Source organism: Musa acuminata, chromosome BXJ2-5 (genome assembly GCF_036884655.1).
Source record: "Musa acuminata AAA Group cultivar baxijiao chromosome BXJ2-5, Cavendish_Baxijiao_AAA, whole genome shotgun sequence".
NCBI classification, from domain to species: Eukaryota; Viridiplantae; Streptophyta; class Magnoliopsida; order Zingiberales; family Musaceae; genus Musa; species Musa acuminata.
The window spans coordinates 835,760-853,374 of NC_088342.1; the positions used below are offsets into that span (position 1 = coordinate 835,760).

The 17,615-nt window shown below is 39.5% G+C and overlaps 2 protein-coding genes across 2 annotated transcripts; one reads left to right on the forward strand and one right to left on the reverse strand.

Moving 5' to 3' along the window:
• Nucleotides 1–349: 349 nt before the first annotated feature.
• On the forward strand, nucleotides 350–10,916 carry LOC103983612 (homeobox protein HOX1A). Its single transcript, XM_009400856.3, has 9 exons — nucleotides 350–503; nucleotides 3,907–4,565; nucleotides 5,240–5,405; nucleotides 5,517–5,640; nucleotides 5,737–5,849; nucleotides 5,956–6,525; nucleotides 7,826–8,185; nucleotides 10,030–10,119; nucleotides 10,214–10,916. Exons 2-9 carry the CDS (start codon nucleotides 4,108–4,110, stop codon nucleotides 10,550–10,552), a joined length of 2,220 nt encoding a protein of 739 aa, XP_009399131.2. The 5' UTR covers nucleotides 350–503; nucleotides 3,907–4,107; the 3' UTR covers nucleotides 10,553–10,916.
• A 3,544-nt stretch (nucleotides 10,917–14,460) lies between these two features.
• LOC135611649 (cytochrome P450 81Q32-like) lies at nucleotides 14,461–17,213 on the reverse strand. The gene is made up of 2 exons (XM_065107286.1): nucleotides 16,208–17,213; nucleotides 14,461–15,228 (listed from the first exon to the last, which is right to left on the reverse strand). The coding sequence occupies exons 1-2, from the start codon at nucleotides 17,147–17,149 to the stop codon at nucleotides 14,617–14,619; spliced, it is 1,554 nt and encodes a 517-aa protein (XP_064963358.1). The 5' UTR covers nucleotides 17,150–17,213; the 3' UTR covers nucleotides 14,461–14,616.
• Between the last annotated feature and the right edge of the window lie 402 nt (nucleotides 17,214–17,615).

Genomic DNA, 17,615 nt, shown 5'->3' on the forward strand with positions numbered 1-17,615 from the left:
TGGTTCGATCGAAATTACTTATGATGACTTGATTCTTCATGATAAATATCTATATGAATTATCCAACTAGAGTGTAATTTATATTAAATTACTTATATTCTTAACATGGAAATAAAATTTTATTAATAATAAAATTAATTTTGGCAATTGAAGATATGGAATGGGCCCATTTAGGCCATTTACGTGTTGGGCCAATGGGGCCCATGAATCCACTATTTAGGTGGGGGCCCGATTCTAAAGCTTCCTCTGTTGGCTTCACCGCCCACCGCCGTCGTGTTTGCTCTTTGCCCTTCGAGCTCGATCGTCCCAATACTAGCATATAAGTCGCGCCACGCACCCTCCCTCCCCACCCTCCCCGTCCCTTAATCCCACCACCCCCCTCCTCCCCCCCCGGCCCCGGCGGCTCTTTTTCTTCCTCTCTTATCGGTCGATTCGATCTATCCTACGGCGGCAAAGGAACAAACACCTGCCGAGCGCAGCAAGCGGCGTCACGACCAAGCCAAGTAAGAACGAGGATCAAATCTTTGCCGCTTCTCCTCTTCTTCTTCTTCTTCTTCTGTGTCTGCTCTTGCTTTCTTTGAAACCTATCTTCTTATTTTGTTGTCTTTTTGGGCGTTTCACTTCCTTCCGATTTGTTCTGGATGCGAGAGAAAGAAGACGGCTTTCGCTGTGGTCTTTGTCTCATCTTGTGCCCTAGTAAAGGGAGAGTGCGGAGAACCAAGGGTTTAGGAGCGGGATGCGATGGTTCCGTTGTGCTTTGAGATCCAGCCTGTTTAGTCTTGGATGAGGGATGAGAGTTGGCGAGCGAGCGAGTGAAAGGAGGAGCTGTTGCATTTGGGATGTGGTCGTCTTGATCGGTTGGGTTAGATGCGGGATGGAATGGGTTCGTGGGGGTCTCTCGAGCTGCTTGATTGTTTGGTTTGCGGAACCCTAAAAGTAGGATTTTCTTCAGGAAGAATGTTGTGAGAGGATATCGGGCCGTGTAGCAGAAGATTTTGTGGAACAAAAAAAATATGCATTTAGTCTTGTGAGTCGGTTACGAGTACTTTTGGCACTTACAATCGCATTACAAATGGAGAAAGCCTTTTGCTGATGGAATAATTTTCTTGGGCATACCTCGTGTGACAGGTAGACCTATGGAAATTTTGTACCCACATTCCTTGAGGGTAAGGTTGTTTTTCTTTGATTCACGGAAACAGTCTCTTTATATATTTAATATTTAAAAGTTAAGGATGCGTACATTGATCTTTCTCAGATCTTCATAGACGGGAGCCTCGTGTGCTAGATATACTCTTTTATTCCTTAAGTATAAGAATGGAAGCAGTGCTTCAGCAGGTAAGAGGGAGCCACGGATTTATAGCTTGAGTGGCACTTGGAGTGTTCTCCGGATCTTGGTTTACTTTTCTTATTTATTATAATTATAACATCTTAGTATCTAAAATCTTGTGTTCTTTTTGTAACGGCAATCAAGCACTTCCTTTGTACATAAGGAAGCATACTGGCCCTTTGCTCATGTGGGAAGAGAAATGTAGCAAAGATATGATGCATATGTCCTTACTTAGATTTACAATATCATACAAGTGGTGGTTTTGAATGCAAAATTATATTTCCAAATCATGCCCTAGTTAATCGTTACCCAACTTTCGGGTGAATTCATTCTTTAGCCTTATCTTTAATTATATATTTAAAATGCCATCTTAGCTTTGAAGCGCACATGTTTCTTAGTCTTTAATGTGACATATGTGCTCTTCAAAGGGTCAAGAGATCCTATGACTAGAGGTTGGTAAGGTATGCTGAGCAACTTGTGTGAAATTGTGATGCAGGACAAAGATGGCAGGACGAAATAGCGAGTGCATAGGCACAATATGAGTGCCAAAACTAAAAATTAGGCTTTCTGAAATGTCTTTCTGTCTGAGTTGAGGTTGCAAAGAGCAAAATCTCAAGGAATTGTTGCTTTTATTGAAAGGGACCTAAAGTTACGGTCCTAGGGCTCTTTTTTTACTAAATTACAATGTACCTAGTTTTCATATTAGCCTATTATGTTTTTGAAAATGGTAGTAGTAGCCTGTAAATAATTTCTCTGGAATTCTCAGCAATATTATATTTAATATTTCTCAGCAATACTATATTTAATTTTTTGTTTAACATGCTATTTCTTAGGTTTTTTTCCTTCATGATGACCACATAAATCTCCCATGTAAGGATTATTAAACCTGTGACCCTTTAAATGAGGCTCGGATGCACCACCACCCTAGTAAGCCATGAATTCTACAACCCATGCAACAGTTAATTTTTTAAGAGTCTGTGCTCCTGTTATTTCTCCCACTACTGGAGACAAACACAAGGTCCTAGCCTGGACTTATTGTAATACATTAAATCTTGTCGAAGGCTGGTCATCACATAACCAACTTTTTGTCAATTTACTTTTGATTCTCTATTCTTGTCTTAATAACTACAATGTCATTTTTTGTTTACTATGAGTTTACCTTGATATTTGTGGACAGGATGTGACTTGGTATTGCATCTGTTTAGGGTGCTATACCCGTTTCTCTATTTGGAAACTTTTTATTGACGTGATTTTCCTTTTTCTTTCACAACAAAAAAGTCATTGAAAAACTTCTGCTTTAAATTGTACATACATGTGCCCCTGAACTGGTACCAGCTCTTGATGACCTGGGGAAATGTTGTTGTTATGCTATTCATTGTAGCCTACCACGTGCAGAAATTCCATCATTTCACAGGCCAAATGATCAGAATACACATAGTACGACAAAGATGGAGATATTTTTACTATTATTTTCTTCTATGCCTTGGTGACAGGCTCAATATTTTTCTTCTTTTATTTCAGATAAAATTGTTGAGGAACATTGGCATGATAAAAGATAACCTATTATTGTATCGAATACTTCTTCGATAGCAAATAAGGAAAATAACTGCACAGGTGACTGATCCTGTATCATACACAATCTTTTCCCGGAAGCAATTGAACTTGTATTTAATATTGGATAATCCATGCCTCTGTCAGCACCATTATGATGAACGATTCTGATAATTCTGGTTTCTTTTCCCTATGAATGGTTCTTGTGTTCTTTCATAGGCAACTATGTCTGTATTTATTTACGCGTTTCTTATTGTTCTGTTGTTGGTACCAAAATCCCAGAAATTCAAATCTTTTCTGCTGAAGAAGTTGAACACTTCGATGTCTGTTTTTTCACTTGAATGGCATATGTACAACCCAAAAGAGCATCTATGCACTGATCAAGGTAGCTATACATCCAAGGAAAATATAAATATTCACAGAACAAGTTGCAAGTCAACGATGTGTATCTATATCTAGCAACATGGGAAAAAATTTTATTGAACTGACCTTATCTTCTAAATATGTTTAAGAAAGGATTGTGGTATAGGATCCATCATTGATTGACAAAGATAAGTTTTCCGTTCATTAACAAAATATGGCTATATTTTTTGGGATACTTTTGAGCCGATAATCTCTAACATTGAAAATTGTAACCCTCTTGGTACACTAGCTTCTCTGTGGAAATGTATGGTTCACCCTAATAATCCTGCATCATTTTATCTGAGCCTGCAGCATGACCGATTTTCTATAGAATTCACCATACATTAAAATCTTATTCTGGCAATCAGGAAGTAGTATGGCTTTTAGTCCTTAATGTTTTTTTTCCCTGTTTCTTGTCTATGTTCTTGGGGTGACTATAACAAAATGTCCGCTACTAATTATAATCATCTTGAGAGCTGGGTGCATTTGCTCATTTACTCTGCTCTTGATCAAGTATATATAGATACCAAATCTTTGGTTCTGCTTATTAAGATTTCAGTCATGTTCAAGGTGTCATATTCTATTTGGTATGAATATCTGAATTTATTTCTTGATAAAACTTGCAGGTAATTTTTCATTTCATTAGTTGATGGAAAAGGGTCCAGTACAACTTGTGGCAATTTTTTTTGGGTCCATTCAGCAGTAAAGCCTTCTAGTACTTCGATGAATTGAAGCTTTGTGTTGCTTGCACATGGAGCATGCTTCTGGTGAGATTGGTGTGCAGGAAAGTTTGGTCACACTTGAATAGAAATCAATAATTGTTTTATATGGAGAAAGATCCTAAATCTGATGTCGAGGTGAATCATTCTAGAGAGTGTAAGGTTGCAGCTCTTGGACATGCTGATGATGGACGGAAGACAAATGCCAACCATAAGAAAAATGACAGATGTACACCAAGTGCAAAACATAACTCAAAAAAACCAGTTAGGAAAAGGAAAGAAGTATCTCAAAAAGTGAATACTAAAAGATATTCACTGAGGTCTTCACTTGATGATGTCAGGATTCTTCGATCGATGACAAATGGTAAAGATAAGACTTCCGCAGGGTCATCGAATTCCACGGCCATCTCCATGACAAAAACAAGGAAAAAGAGGAGGAAAGGGGAGAGTGCTCTGAATAATGAATTTTTACTAATTAAAAAACGTGTAAGATACTTGTTGACGAGAATCAACTACGAACAAAGCCTGATTGATGCATATTCAAATGAAGGATGGAAAGGTCAAAGGTTCGTTTCTTTGATAATCTCACTTTAAAATATTCTCTTCTGTATCTTCTCATCTGTTTATGCTTGTAGGAAATGCATAAATTTTTGTTCACTAAATGATGGTAACCAAGATGACTATGTTCAGGCAGATTTGCAGGTTCACTATAAAAGATAGAGGAAGTAATGTTTTTGTTTGCCAACAAGAAATTGTATGGCCCATAAAGAATAAAATGAAGTAAACCATTTAAGAATGTTCCACTGAGAACTATAGATGCATTGGTTAGTCATGATTAGTTTGACTAGGAAGGTTTAGGAAAACTTATAGAAAGTAGAAACAGTAAGAAGAGATTGGACTACTTTAGTTCGAGTAAGGATCCTTGTCGACGCAGCTCAATGGTGGGATGATGTCTGGATAGCTAGCCCCTAATAGTTTGGACATTTTTCATCGTGGTTGTGGTTGTATATCATGTAGTGGTTGAGTTTTGATTTCCTTTTTTTTAGTGGTTTTTGGCAGAGTTTATTTCACTGGCAATTGTATTAACTCTCGTGTATTTGGTAATTTGAAGAGTTTCTTTGTCTGAAGCATCTATGCTATGATTGCTATCATTCTGCCTTTTTTATATACTATCACTCTTACATCAGCTGTAGCATCCATTTATTGTTTTTTATGTGCATAAATGCATCTATATATGCAGTTTGGAAAAGATCAGGCCTGAGAAGGAGCTTGAAAGAGCCAAATCAGAAATTCTACGCTGCAAATTAAGGATACGTGAATCATTCCGGCATCTAGATTCCTTGTTATCTGAGGGAAAGCTTGAGGAGAATCTGTTTGATGACGATGGACAAATTGACAGTGAGGCTGTCTGTGCAACTCACGGGAGATTATCATTTCACATTATTTCTTCTTTTATATTTCTAAATCCTACTATTGGATCTTACTGATTTCTGAACTATCTCTCCATCTTACGACAGATATTTTGTGCAAAATGTGGTTCAAAGGACCTGTCTGCTGACAATGATATCATCCTGTGTGATGGCAATTGTGACAGAGGTTTTCACCAGAAGTGTTTGAACCCGCCACTGGCAACTGATGAAAGTAAACGTCACAGCTGCTTTAGTTTATAATTTATTTGATGTTGGCTCTTTACATGCATTTTTAATTATCACTGAACTTGTTCTTGCTTTCACCAAGTTCCTCCTGGAGACCAAGGATGGTTGTGCCCTGCATGTGATTGCAAGGTGGATTGCCTTGACTTGCTTAATGAATTTCAAGGAAGTGATCTCTCAATTGAGGACACATGGGAGGTAAAGGCCATTGATTATTCACATTGTTCTTTCCCTTCATGAACTTATCCAAGTTCTTCATGCTAATTGGCATATTCTGACTTGGGTCTGCTGCTTTTTCCTTCAGAAAATTTTTCCTGAAGCAGCTGCCGTCGCAAATGGGAATAAACAATTTGATGACTCCAATGATTCTTCAGATGATTCAGAAGATCATGATTACAATCCTGATACCCCAGAAGTTGGCATTGAAGATCAGGAAGAAGGATCAAGTTCTGAAGAATCAGATTCTATTTCATTGTCTGAGGAGGCCCCAGGGTCTCCCAGACACAACAACTTTAATGATCTTGGCCTTCCTTCTGATGATTCCGAGGATGATGATTATGACCCTGAACGTCCAGACCCAGATAAAGATGTTCAGAAGGAAGGATCAGACTCGAATGAATCAGACTTCACATCAGACTCTGATGAATTCTGTGTTGAGCTTAGTAAAAGTACCAATATCAATGAAGAATCATCATTCTCTTTATCCGAACCCAAACTGCTTGATGGTTCTTGTGAGGGGAGAGATGAAATGCATGAAAGCCCAATAAATGCGAAGCCTCCACCTGTAATGGAGGGAGAACCTGGTCAAGTGAACACTTTTCCAGTGTCCAAGAAAAGGGAGCGGGAACATTTAGATTATGAGAAGTTATATGATGTAAGTATTCTTACCTGAATTGTACGTCCAACTTGAATATTAGTACCAGAAGCTTGATCCTACAGAATGTGTACCACATAAACACAGACTCATCTAGCTGATGCAATTTGGTTCCTTAATTATATGCTTAAGGTTTTATTATTCGATGTAACAAAAATGGTCAAATAATGGGATTCAAGTGGTTTATGCAAGATTTGTTGAGAATGCTTTTTTTTTTTTGCAATATTCTTCAATATCATTTATTCCTAGTAATTGTTTTCATGTGTGCTGGTTCTTGTTTTTCCTTCTTTATCTTATATAATCTGCTGTTGCACAATTAATTTCTATAGATATCAAGTAGGTCAAAATATTATTCATCCACAGCGGCAAAGCTAAACGAAGAATTCAAGTGAGCTTTCTTGCTGCACTTTTACCATCATGATTTTTCTGTTGGTTAGATTTGTAGAATTTTTTTTTCTTGCCAAATTCCTCCTAAGGGAAACTAAGTGTATAAATTAAGTTTTTCCAATCCTTGTTCCTCAGCCAACTTTCATATCTTCAGTTTCACATTCCAGTTAATGTGGAAATTAGTTTGATCTATTCTACTATTAAAACGCTCAGCTAGATACAGATGATTCCGACAGACTCCTAAGATATGGATCTTAGGAGCAATTGCTGTTTGTGCATCTTTTCAGTGGTTTGCTTTTTCCTTGTCATCAGAACACATGGAATTTTATCGAATTATCTCTGAATGAAAGAAATATTGAAGCATTCTTCCTTTTAGTCTTTGATGATCCAGATATTGTACAAGACTCCAGGTAACATAATAGAGAATGAAGGCCAAGTTATAGTACAAGTTTTATATAAGTTATATAAGGTTTGCCATGGTCTTATTTTACTATGGCCTTCATGGTGTTCCTTTGTGGAGCATTGCACATTCTTCTTGCGGCTAACTATGCTGGCTTACATTTTCATGCTTCTCTTGATCTGTCTTTACTAAAGCTTATCTCAGTTTTGAACTTCTGTGGTGTCCTATATTCTGTTTCAAGATGGTTAAATGTATACTGCTTAAAAAACCTGAACACCTTCCTTTTCTGTTTATTTTCTTCATATTTCTATGTCAATCTCTTGTCGACTCACTGAATTTATCTATATATCTTTGTTTTCTTCTTTTATTTTCAGCACAACAAATGCATATGGTATTCTTTGTTTCTTGTTTTCAGCTGCTTTCATAAAATTGAGCATATACATATGATGTTCAAGTCTTCTTTATGTGTATGATCTGTACCTGCTTCTGATTTTCATGTCTTGAATGTTGAAGGAGGCTTATGGTAAAGAGTCACCTGTTTCAAGCAAAGATGAAGATTGGTCTGAGGAAAGTGCAGCAAAGAAAGCTAAGAAAGATGATAACAAAAGAGAAGATGCTAAATTGCCAGGTGCAAAAGCTCAGTCTGCCAATAATAGAAGAAGTTTGGGCATCAAAGGCAAGGTTGAGGACGATAATGAAATAGACTTGCCAAATTTAGACCAGCCACAAGTTTCAAAAGCAACGAGTGAGAGTACTCCTGATAAAGGCCATGAGAACCTGGTTGAACAGTGTGATGGTGATCAATTGCTTGGTTTGGATGGGATCACTGTTACTTACTCTGCAAGAAAATATTTTGGTCAAGAGACATCTCAGGTATCACTTTATGAATTTTCTATGCTGAATATTGAAGGACAATCACTAATATATATAGCCACATCTATTGTTCCCTTCTGGACTATGTTGGTTGCTAATGATTAAGATTCCTGTAATCCCTTCCCCAACTACATTTACTTGGATTTAGGTGTTGGATTTCCTGTGATCATGCATGTAGATACTGTTGCAACTTAAGTTCCCTAACATAATTTCTACTCAGGACCTAACCTGCATGCAGACTATTTTGTAAAGTAAGGCCACTGTTTAGGTCATTATCTCAGTTACCCCTTATTGCCAATTTGCTTCCATAGCCCTTCCACAACCCATGGTCATTGTATTTGTCATGCTTTCTGCTGTCCAGCCTTGCCCTTGGTGCTTGACCAGTCATTTAGTATCCTGCCAGCAGCACCTCTCATAAGAATTAATATCTCACCCAGGCACCACTGCATCCTTGCTCGCCTCTTGCCATCCTCGTAGACCATTACCCACCTTCAGCTATCATTCATGGTCTTTCATTTTATTATTATTATTTTTATTCGTGGTCTTCCGTTGCTGCTAGCCATTTGTAATCAAATATAGAGGTGTTGCTTTGATAAGGTTGGTCCTTTACGACCAGGTTTAAGATTGCCACTCTCCCCAGATCTTGTATTGGTGGGAGTCTAGTGAGGTGGGGGTGGAATATTTATATTTGAAAGGGACATCTGGTTACATAGTTTTCCATTAACATCTGTCGTCCTAAAGCTTTCATGGGGATGGAATATTTATATTTGCAATGCCTCAACCATGCTACATGTTTTTGGGAGTTCTCAGATAATCTGCAGCTTCGTCTAGAAAAGAATTTTGTGCTGCCAAAAAAAATACAGCCTCACTATATAATGCTTTTGGTACGGACAGAGCCCATATAAATCTTTTACTTATTATGAATATAACAACCTGTTTTTACTTAGTACGGACAGCGCCCATATAAAATAGATGGATGCTTTAATTAAATGTGCGAAAAATTTGCCTTACAGGAGCTTCACATTCTACCGACAACTTTTTGTTTTTAAGTTCATTATAAATTAGTATATATTTTTTTATGTTACCTATAAGGTGTAGTTACTTATAGGATGAAGTGAGGGAAAACCAAACAAGGTGGATGACAAATGTCGAAAGGAGAGTCTCAAAAGTACTTGCAGGACAAAATGAGTCAACTCAAGTTAGTGATATTGGAGAGGTAGAGGATGATTCTAGGAGACGTTTTAGGAACAACAAGAAGGGAGAGTCTCAAAAGTTCTTGCAGGACAAAGAAATTGTTCTGTATATTGCTTTATTGTGGGAGAAGTTCCACATGTCAAATGCAATATAGTGGGAATCTAAGGCTTGTTCTTGTCGCTCGAGTATCTTGTTCCATTGTCCATGTGCAACTAGCGTTTCTTGACAACTTAAAAAAGATGCAAAAGAGCTGCTTAATTCTTGAAGCTAGGTTGATTGTTGGATGCATCACCCCTTTTGGGAAGAATGATTGATGCCTTTGTTTAGACGTCTCTTACTTTGTTGTATGAAATGGAATTTAGTCTTATAGTTGTGCTTTTCTACCGATGAACTTGATGTGTTAGTTTTCTTGGTTTGGAAGCTAGATTTACACTCAAATGATAACACATCGCTTGGATACTACAAGTCTTTGAGTAGGGCCCTCAGTATTCTGAAAGACTCATCAAACTGTAATCATGAATTTTCAAAAGTTTCAAGTGTCATGCTGCTAATGATTATTGGTGAAAATGATTTTTTTAATAATTTTATGCACTATTACATATGTCTTGCCTGAGAAATGAAAGACTTGAGCTATTTTTATATGTCTGCAGAAACTTCAGGAAGTCTTCAAAGAAAATCAATATCCTAGCCGTGAAACAAAAGAAAATCTTGCGGAAGAACTAGGGGTGACTGCTAAAAGGGTCTCGCCCCTCTCTCCATTTTCTTCTCTTCTTTCATTGTCGATCTCTCTTCTGAATGCTGAGTGATTGTACCACCATGATGCTTCCTTTGCAGATTAGTAAATGGTTTGAGAATGCTCGACATAACCTGAGAGTTTCTGCCAAGGGATCTGATCTTCCAGGAACTTGTGGAGCAGTTTCTGATAAAGGAACCGATCATGCAAGGACTTCCAATAAAGGAAACCCCTTCATGGAACCCAGCAGAAAAATATCTGAGTCGAGCAAGGGGAATGCCGAGAGCTCCGCTGGGAGCACCGAGAAAATATCATGTAAAGCAAATAATCACAAGGATCAAGTCGGGTCTGGTGCAGCTGATAAATTGAAAAGAACGGTGGACAGCAAAAGGCAGAAGGCAATAGCGCGCGAGTTGAGGAAGATAAGGAATGGTAGGTAAAGATTCTACCAGCATTTTGGTGATCGCTTGCTGCCTCTTGCAAGATAGTAGCGCATTTTGATTGCTGGACTTTTGAGGTATTCTTGCTGGCGTGACGGTTGGACGTGTCGGCAGTCATGCACAAATTAACATCCACGTCGCCTGGCATTCTCCGGATGTTGTGTGTTTTTGGTTTTATCTTTCTCCTCCTCTGTTTCCCTTAAAAGAGGTTGCAGTTGGCCATCGAGGCCAGGAGGAAATGAAGCAGTTTGAGATCCTTTTGTGTCTGTACGCTAACCTTAGCAGAAAAGAATCGGATTGTTTGTACCAGGCATAATATAACTAGTTTTACCTTGGAAATAGCATTTACGTTAGTTACTGGCTATGACACTGCTCTCATGGTGTGCCTCAATCGTATTGTTCCTCCGATGTGAATCGAATGGTTCAGATTCCCAGGTGTGCTCTGTGTTAATGGATCTCGAGAATGGGGTTTGCCTGTTCTTTTTTGTCTTCAGACAGAGTTGTTGCAGATTTTTCTTCCTGACTCAACCACTCACTCTGTGTTCATGTCTGTCGCGGTATTTGCCGACCGCTGCCGAAAGGTTTGGATGCCCATTTTCGCATAAATGAGAAAAAAGAAAAGAGGGTAGAAATAAAATATGGGGGAATAATTCATGCGCTCTATAATTCATTCATGTCATGTGCCATCTAGTAGAATCTGGTAACCGCGCGTGATAATAAGGAACCGAAAATAAGATCGTTTTGGAAGGATTTAATTTTTCTCAAGGCTTTTCATCCACCGAATCGACTGCGGTAAGCTTACCTAAAGGTTTGCGGCTCCATTAACCGTGTGTGATGATAAATAAGAACGCAAAAAAAAAAAAAAAAAAAGGGGTATCAAGTCGAAGAAAAATTAATTTTGGAAGCTCCACGTACACCACCGAATTGCTCGAGTTGCTGCATGGGACTAATTCGATTTGCTCTTGTGGAGGGGTTGTAAGTGATCGATTTATTATATATACAAAGTGATGATTTTATTGATGTGATATCTATTTATATAGGTTACGAGGAAAATATTTTTGTATGTTTAAATCATGTATTCAAATCAATCGAGGCGCTTAGAACATTAACCAATGCAAAGTTGTCATTCCATATGTGTTTATATCGTAATCTTATATCATATACACTAATCTTATATTAATGTAATTGAGATATTTTATAGGTGATAGGCTTTGCGAGCGAGTTTGCTAGTTGGTTAGAAGTATAGATGTGAAAAATATGTGGTTGACGTCTGACAACTTGATATCCAATAAAGTAAAAATCAATAATAATATATTTTATGTATAAGCGGAATATTGGGTTAACGCATAAGTAAGTGGTATTGATATTATCATAGTATTATATTATAGGAGTAGATTGAGAGGTAATATCGAGTTTGTATAGTAGATTGGTGATCCAATTGAGTTCTACGGTAATGGTAGCGATGACTCGATATTCAGCTTTAACGATGGATCTTGTAATTACATTTTATTTCTTGAAACTCTAATTGATCAAATTTGCTCCAATGAAGATAATGTATATTGACATAGATATTCTATCATCAGTGTTGCTAGCCCAATCAACATCAACGAAGGCATGAAGATGAAAAGAAAAGTATTTACGAATAAGTCCAAGATCAAGAGTCTCCTTGAGGTATCACAAAACACGTTTTAGTAGACCAATACATAGTAGAGGATCAATAAATGAATTATAATAATTTGTGGACTATAAATAAAATATCTAAACGTATGAGAGATAAATACTACAAGAAACTAAGTATTTGTCGACACTGTATGAAATCTATAATATGGTTGTTATTATATAATTTGAGTGACTTGACGGTGGAGAGTGAGGTGATAATTCTTTTTGCATAATAATATTTTTAGTCTTTAATAATAAATCTCGAATATACTTCTTTTCTTTTGAGATAAAAAAAAAAGTTCAGAAGATGTAAATGTTATTTTTACTCCCAAAAAGTAGCTTAAGGCTTTTAAGTCTTTGATAGAGAATCGATCAGTAAATTACTTAAAGAATTGCTTGATCTTCATAAAATTATTATATATGATGATAATATCATTCACATAGACCATTAGAAATATAATATATTCTTTTTGTTGCCATAGAAATAAATAGCTTTTCATCGTTTATAAACATGGTTTGGATACTAAGAGTGGATAAAATCAAGGGATTACTACATACAGATATTTTCAATTAAAGTCACATATTAGAAATCATTGTTAACATCTAATTATCATATAGGTTAGTTTGAAGTAATAAGAAGAATTAAATTATAAGTCGATTTAATAACCAGATAGAAGGTCTCTATGAAATCAACAATTGATCATTGATGAAATCATTTGGCCAATAAATGTGCTTTATATTTGGTAATGGGTCCATTTGAGTTTCACTTAATTCAAAGGATCCATTCACAAACAATAATATTTTGTGTGATGTGAATTGGGGTTAGCGTTATGGAGTAGAACTTTGTTTTACTCACATATGACTTTATGTAAAATTTTTTAGACTTAGGTATACTCGTCATACGTGCCCTACAAGCCAATCACGTGAATATAACATATGTGACATAATACATATTCTTTTTACTTATTAAATTTTAGTATTTTATCACTATATATATATATATATATATATATATATATATATATATATATATATATATATATATATATATATATATATAGTGATGTCAATGGATGTTTACAATGGGAATCGAATCGTGATAAGATCACGATAATAAAACCGATTCACCTTTAAACATAAATCCTAAATAATCTTGGTTATAGGTTACTCGGGAGGGACATCGAGATAACCAGACAGACTAGTGTACTATATACCCGTAGATATGATGGATGCGACTGGTCTCTCTCATAGTTGCTCGTGTGGGGACACTAGGGATGCAATGTAAGTGCTCATTGGAGAATGAGTTCACTTATTGATCCACTTACGGAATGCTGAATGGTTGATAGTGTCTTATTGCAAGAGAATGATTCCGTCCTCCCAATGGTGTATCTGGTTCTTAGATTTGAGACATCAATGATGTCCTATATGAGTACTCCACTATTTGATACCGAACTTAAAAGAATAAGAGGATGGTGATGGCTCCACGGTAATTCTCAAATTATATATTTAAATTTATGATTTATTTTCAAATTATAAATGGATTAAGAATTAAAATATATTTAAAAATTATAAAATTATCATTCTATATGTATATCATAATTTACTATAAATAAGCTCACCTTTCTTGGCGTACATGGAGTCTCTCGTTAGAATCCTTCTTCATCATTTGTTTCTGTACTATTTATTGTTATCTTCTACGGTCTCGAACAATGTACAAAGGCGAAAGGTACTAAGTTCGCAAGATCAAAAAGCTACGATCCTGTAAAATTCATAGCGACACTGATCTCATGTACTATCATTTCGAACAATTTGAAGGGAAGTATGTTGTTAAAGAAGCATTTGTCATCACGAGGAATATGTATGTATGTATGTAACAAAAAATCTCCGAAGAAACTGGTCACGAAGCTACGAAAACGTCAAAAAGGAGCCTTAATTTCTGCCAGATGATGGTGATCGTAGATATCCTTCTTTCGCAAGCTTAAGAGCTCCTCTTTCGGGCGCTTTATAGGCGGAGGTTCTTCGCAGCCGCCATTAGTGGGTTTCTCGGCCATCAGGACCTCAGCATCCAACAAAAATTTCCTTATGAATGAAACGACTATACTGCTCCTCAACCTCAGTATCCATAGGCCTGCATGATCCTTTCCTGTAAATACCACCAAAACCTCAACCCTCGAATCCAACCATTTTAATCCCTCTTTTTGAAGACGTTTCCACTCTCAGTGTGGCGGGAGCCAACATAGATTATGAGATTCGAGTTGGGATACCAGCAAGCATCTTCCTTCATGAAGAAGAAATCACTTAACTTCCTTTGTATGACATTACTAGAATGCATTTTTGTTTATTATATAATGATAATGATGATGACTATGAGACATCTTATAAGATCGACTGATAATGTATTGTGTTTAGAGTTCAGAGAGAACATGGATCATGGCTTGACGGGGACGACAGATAGCGACCAAGGGAACTGCCCTGGGCATGGTCACGCCTGAAGCTTCGGCCATGTCGAGTTCTTCATGGCCGACAGTCTCCCACTCGAAGCAGTGGATCAATGTCCCCAGCGTCGGCCCCATCATCCTCAGCGCAAGCCCTTCTCCCGGGCACCTCCTCCTCCCCATGCCGAACGGGATCATCCAGCTTTCCTTGCCGCTGCCCTCGAACCTCTCCGGCATGAACTTGTTGGGCTCTTCCCAGACCTTGGGGTCCCTGTGAATGGCGTATGCGTTGACCAGGAGCATGGTGCGAGGGGGGACGACGACGCCGTCGACGGTGCACTCCTCGGTGGACTCATGGGGCACCAGCAGCGGCGCTGCGGGGTACAGACGGAGCGTCTCGTTGATGACGCCGCGGAGGTAGGGGAGGTTCGGGAGGTCGGATTCCTCCAGCATGCGGTTGTTTCCGACGCACGCGTCGATCTCGGCTTGGGCCTTCCGTAGCGTCTCCGGGTTGGTGAGCAGCAGCGACATCGCCCATTCCATCGTGGCCACCGACGTGTCTGTTCCTGCTACCAGCAAACCCTTGAAACAAAAGGAAATGAGAGTCGTCAACGTCTGGAGTATCGACATTGGAGAAGGATGTCAGCTGTCGACCATCACAATACGTCGAAGAAGCCAAACACATTGGTCTCGCATCAACAACCCTAAAAGATGATTCGTGTACTCTACTCATTTGCCCAGTGCATTAGACTTTTGGATATTAAGAACAGCGACAACGGCTTGATGGGTTACCAATTGAATTTGCATTCGCGTCAAAAGGTAGAGAAATATATCTCATAGCTTTTCTCTACACCAAATATTTGGAGGAGGAGAAAGCTGAAAAGGTTAAGTTCTATTTTAACCTATGATCTTTATATATATATGATTTTGTAGTCTGAATCAAGGATGGAAGCGATGAATAATCGCCCTCTTCTTTGTCTTTTCTACGACCTAACGAGTTTTGTGTATATATTTTTTGCGTTATTTTCCAACAGTTGATTGTGGTCTTTCACAAAAGAGAGTCTTCGAAAGAGGGAGGAAAGGTTTGGTTGCATGCTTATTTGGATGCAAGGCAGAAAAGGGTTAGCTCGGACGAAGCGGATGATGATGATGATGATGATATCCTAATGAGATCAAAGACACCGAAGAAGATGGCTAAGTTGCATGCTTTTGCAAGGCTGAGTCGAAGAAGAAGAAGGATCCGGTCTCCATAAACCCTAACGCACATTCTGCACGTAAGAGAAGACATCCATGATGGTTAACTTGGCCGTAGTCTCCCTTCTCGTGTCGGTGCAGCCCGAACCACGACACCCGTGCGTTGGGAGATCCTCCGCCGACTTCCTTTCGGCGTGCGAAACGTGTTCGACCAAATTCCACGTGGTCATGCCCAGACTAAAGACAAAAGTTGCTCGTTCGTGGTACGCTCCAAAGTGTTGTGACTCGGTGACTTGGTCATGAGTCTCGTGGAGTGGACATTCCTGCGGAGGTGAAGAGGAAGAGAGGTCGAGAAGGATACACTCACGGTGATGAGAGACTTGATGATGTGGTCCGAGTGATGCTCGGGGTCATCCTTCTGCATGGAGAGCAGACTAGCGATCGTGGTCTTCTTCTTTGCCTCATCTTGCTCCTCACCGCCGTCTCCTTGTTTAACCTCCTTGCTCTCCCTCCTGTGATCGTCGATGAGGCCCTGCATCAACTCATCCCTCATCCTATCCAGTCTCGTCAGCCTCTTCCTGACTTCTCGTCCGAAGTCCAACCACCTCAGAAACGGAAAGAAGTCTCGGATGTTGGAAGCGCCGGCCAATGCTACCGTTTCCTCGGCCACCTCCATAAACTTCTTCGACTCCTCGGAGATCCTTCCCTCTTCCCCGTAGTACCTTTTCCCTGCGATGATGATCATAAAGACGTTGATCACCAGCGCGAACAACCTCGACTTCAGCTCCACCTTCGCAGGCCCGGCCTTCGCATACTGGAAGAGGTGGCTCGCCATCGCACGCACCTCCGTGGCGCGGACGTCGGACGAGGACTGCAGGCGTCGGACCCCGAGGACCTCGGCGGTGGCGATGCGGCGGAGGTTGCGCCAGTAGGTCCCGTACGGGGCCGTGCCGGGAGTGGAGTAGTTGTAGCTGATGTATCTGATGGAGGGGAGGCGGGGGCGGTTGGCGAAGGCGATGTCGTTGGTGGTGAAGCACTCCTCGGCGGCGGAGGCTGAGGAGACGACGAGAACAGGGCGAGAGCCGAAGCGGAGGAGGAGGACGGGGCCGTAGCGCTCTGTGACGCGGGCGAGAGCGCGGTGCAGGGGCTTCTTGAACATGTACAGGTGACCTATAATGGGGATCGTTGGAGGACTCGGTGGGAGGTTCCTCTTCTCGTGGCTGCTGATGGTGCTGTTGTTAGAGAAGAGGATGGCCTTGAGGAAGAGGAGGAGAGCAAGGGAGAGGGCGACGCAGAGGAAGAACTCCATAGCGGAGGTGACAAAGAGATGTGGCGTATACAGATGGAGTCGCAAAGAGCTGAGTGATTGCGGAGGAGAGAGTTTGATGGCTATATATACCACGCAGGAATTGCCGTGTGTGGCAATGCAACACGAAGAGATAAGGTTTGGGCGATGTCGGCCATCCCTAACCTCAGCTTCTTTTTCTACCACAGTGACTACATAATCTCGCACACGTTTAAATTAAGTCCTGCACTATGAACTTGTCATATCTTGTCCGCATAAACAGCAAGAAGAAGACGTTCATGCATTTGCAGGGGTCGTGTGACACGCATACTCCGATAAGATATGCGTAACGCGTACCTTCTTCGATGGATCTGCATGTTAAATGTGTTGTTCTTATTCGGTATAAAGAGCTGAGACCAACTTGCACTAATGCAAAGGGACCGCAAACGAGCAGATTTTTTCTCCTTGTTCTCGAGGATGAGAACCAACG

Bases quoted from the DNA above. Each gene is read 5' to 3' on its own strand.
- LOC103983612 (XM_009400856.3), top strand. From the start codon at position 4,108: ATGGAGAAAGATCCTAAATCTGATGTCGAGGTGAATCATTCTAGAGAG. The intron at 5,641-5,736 runs GTAAACGTCACA...GCTTTCACCAAG, and splicing joins GCCACTGGCAACTGATGAAA to TTCCTCCTGGAGACCAAGGA. The intron at 5,850-5,955 runs GTAAAGGCCATT...TTTTTCCTTCAG, and splicing joins CAATTGAGGACACATGGGAG to AAAATTTTTCCTGAAGCAGC.
- LOC135611649 (XM_065107286.1), bottom strand. From the start codon at position 17,149: ATGGAGTTCTTCCTCTGCGTCGCCCTCTCCCTTGCTCTCCTCCTCTTC. The intron at 15,229-16,207 runs GTGAGTGTATCC...TTTTGTTTCAAG, and splicing joins TCATCAAGTCTCTCATCACC to GGTTTGCTGGTAGCAGGAAC.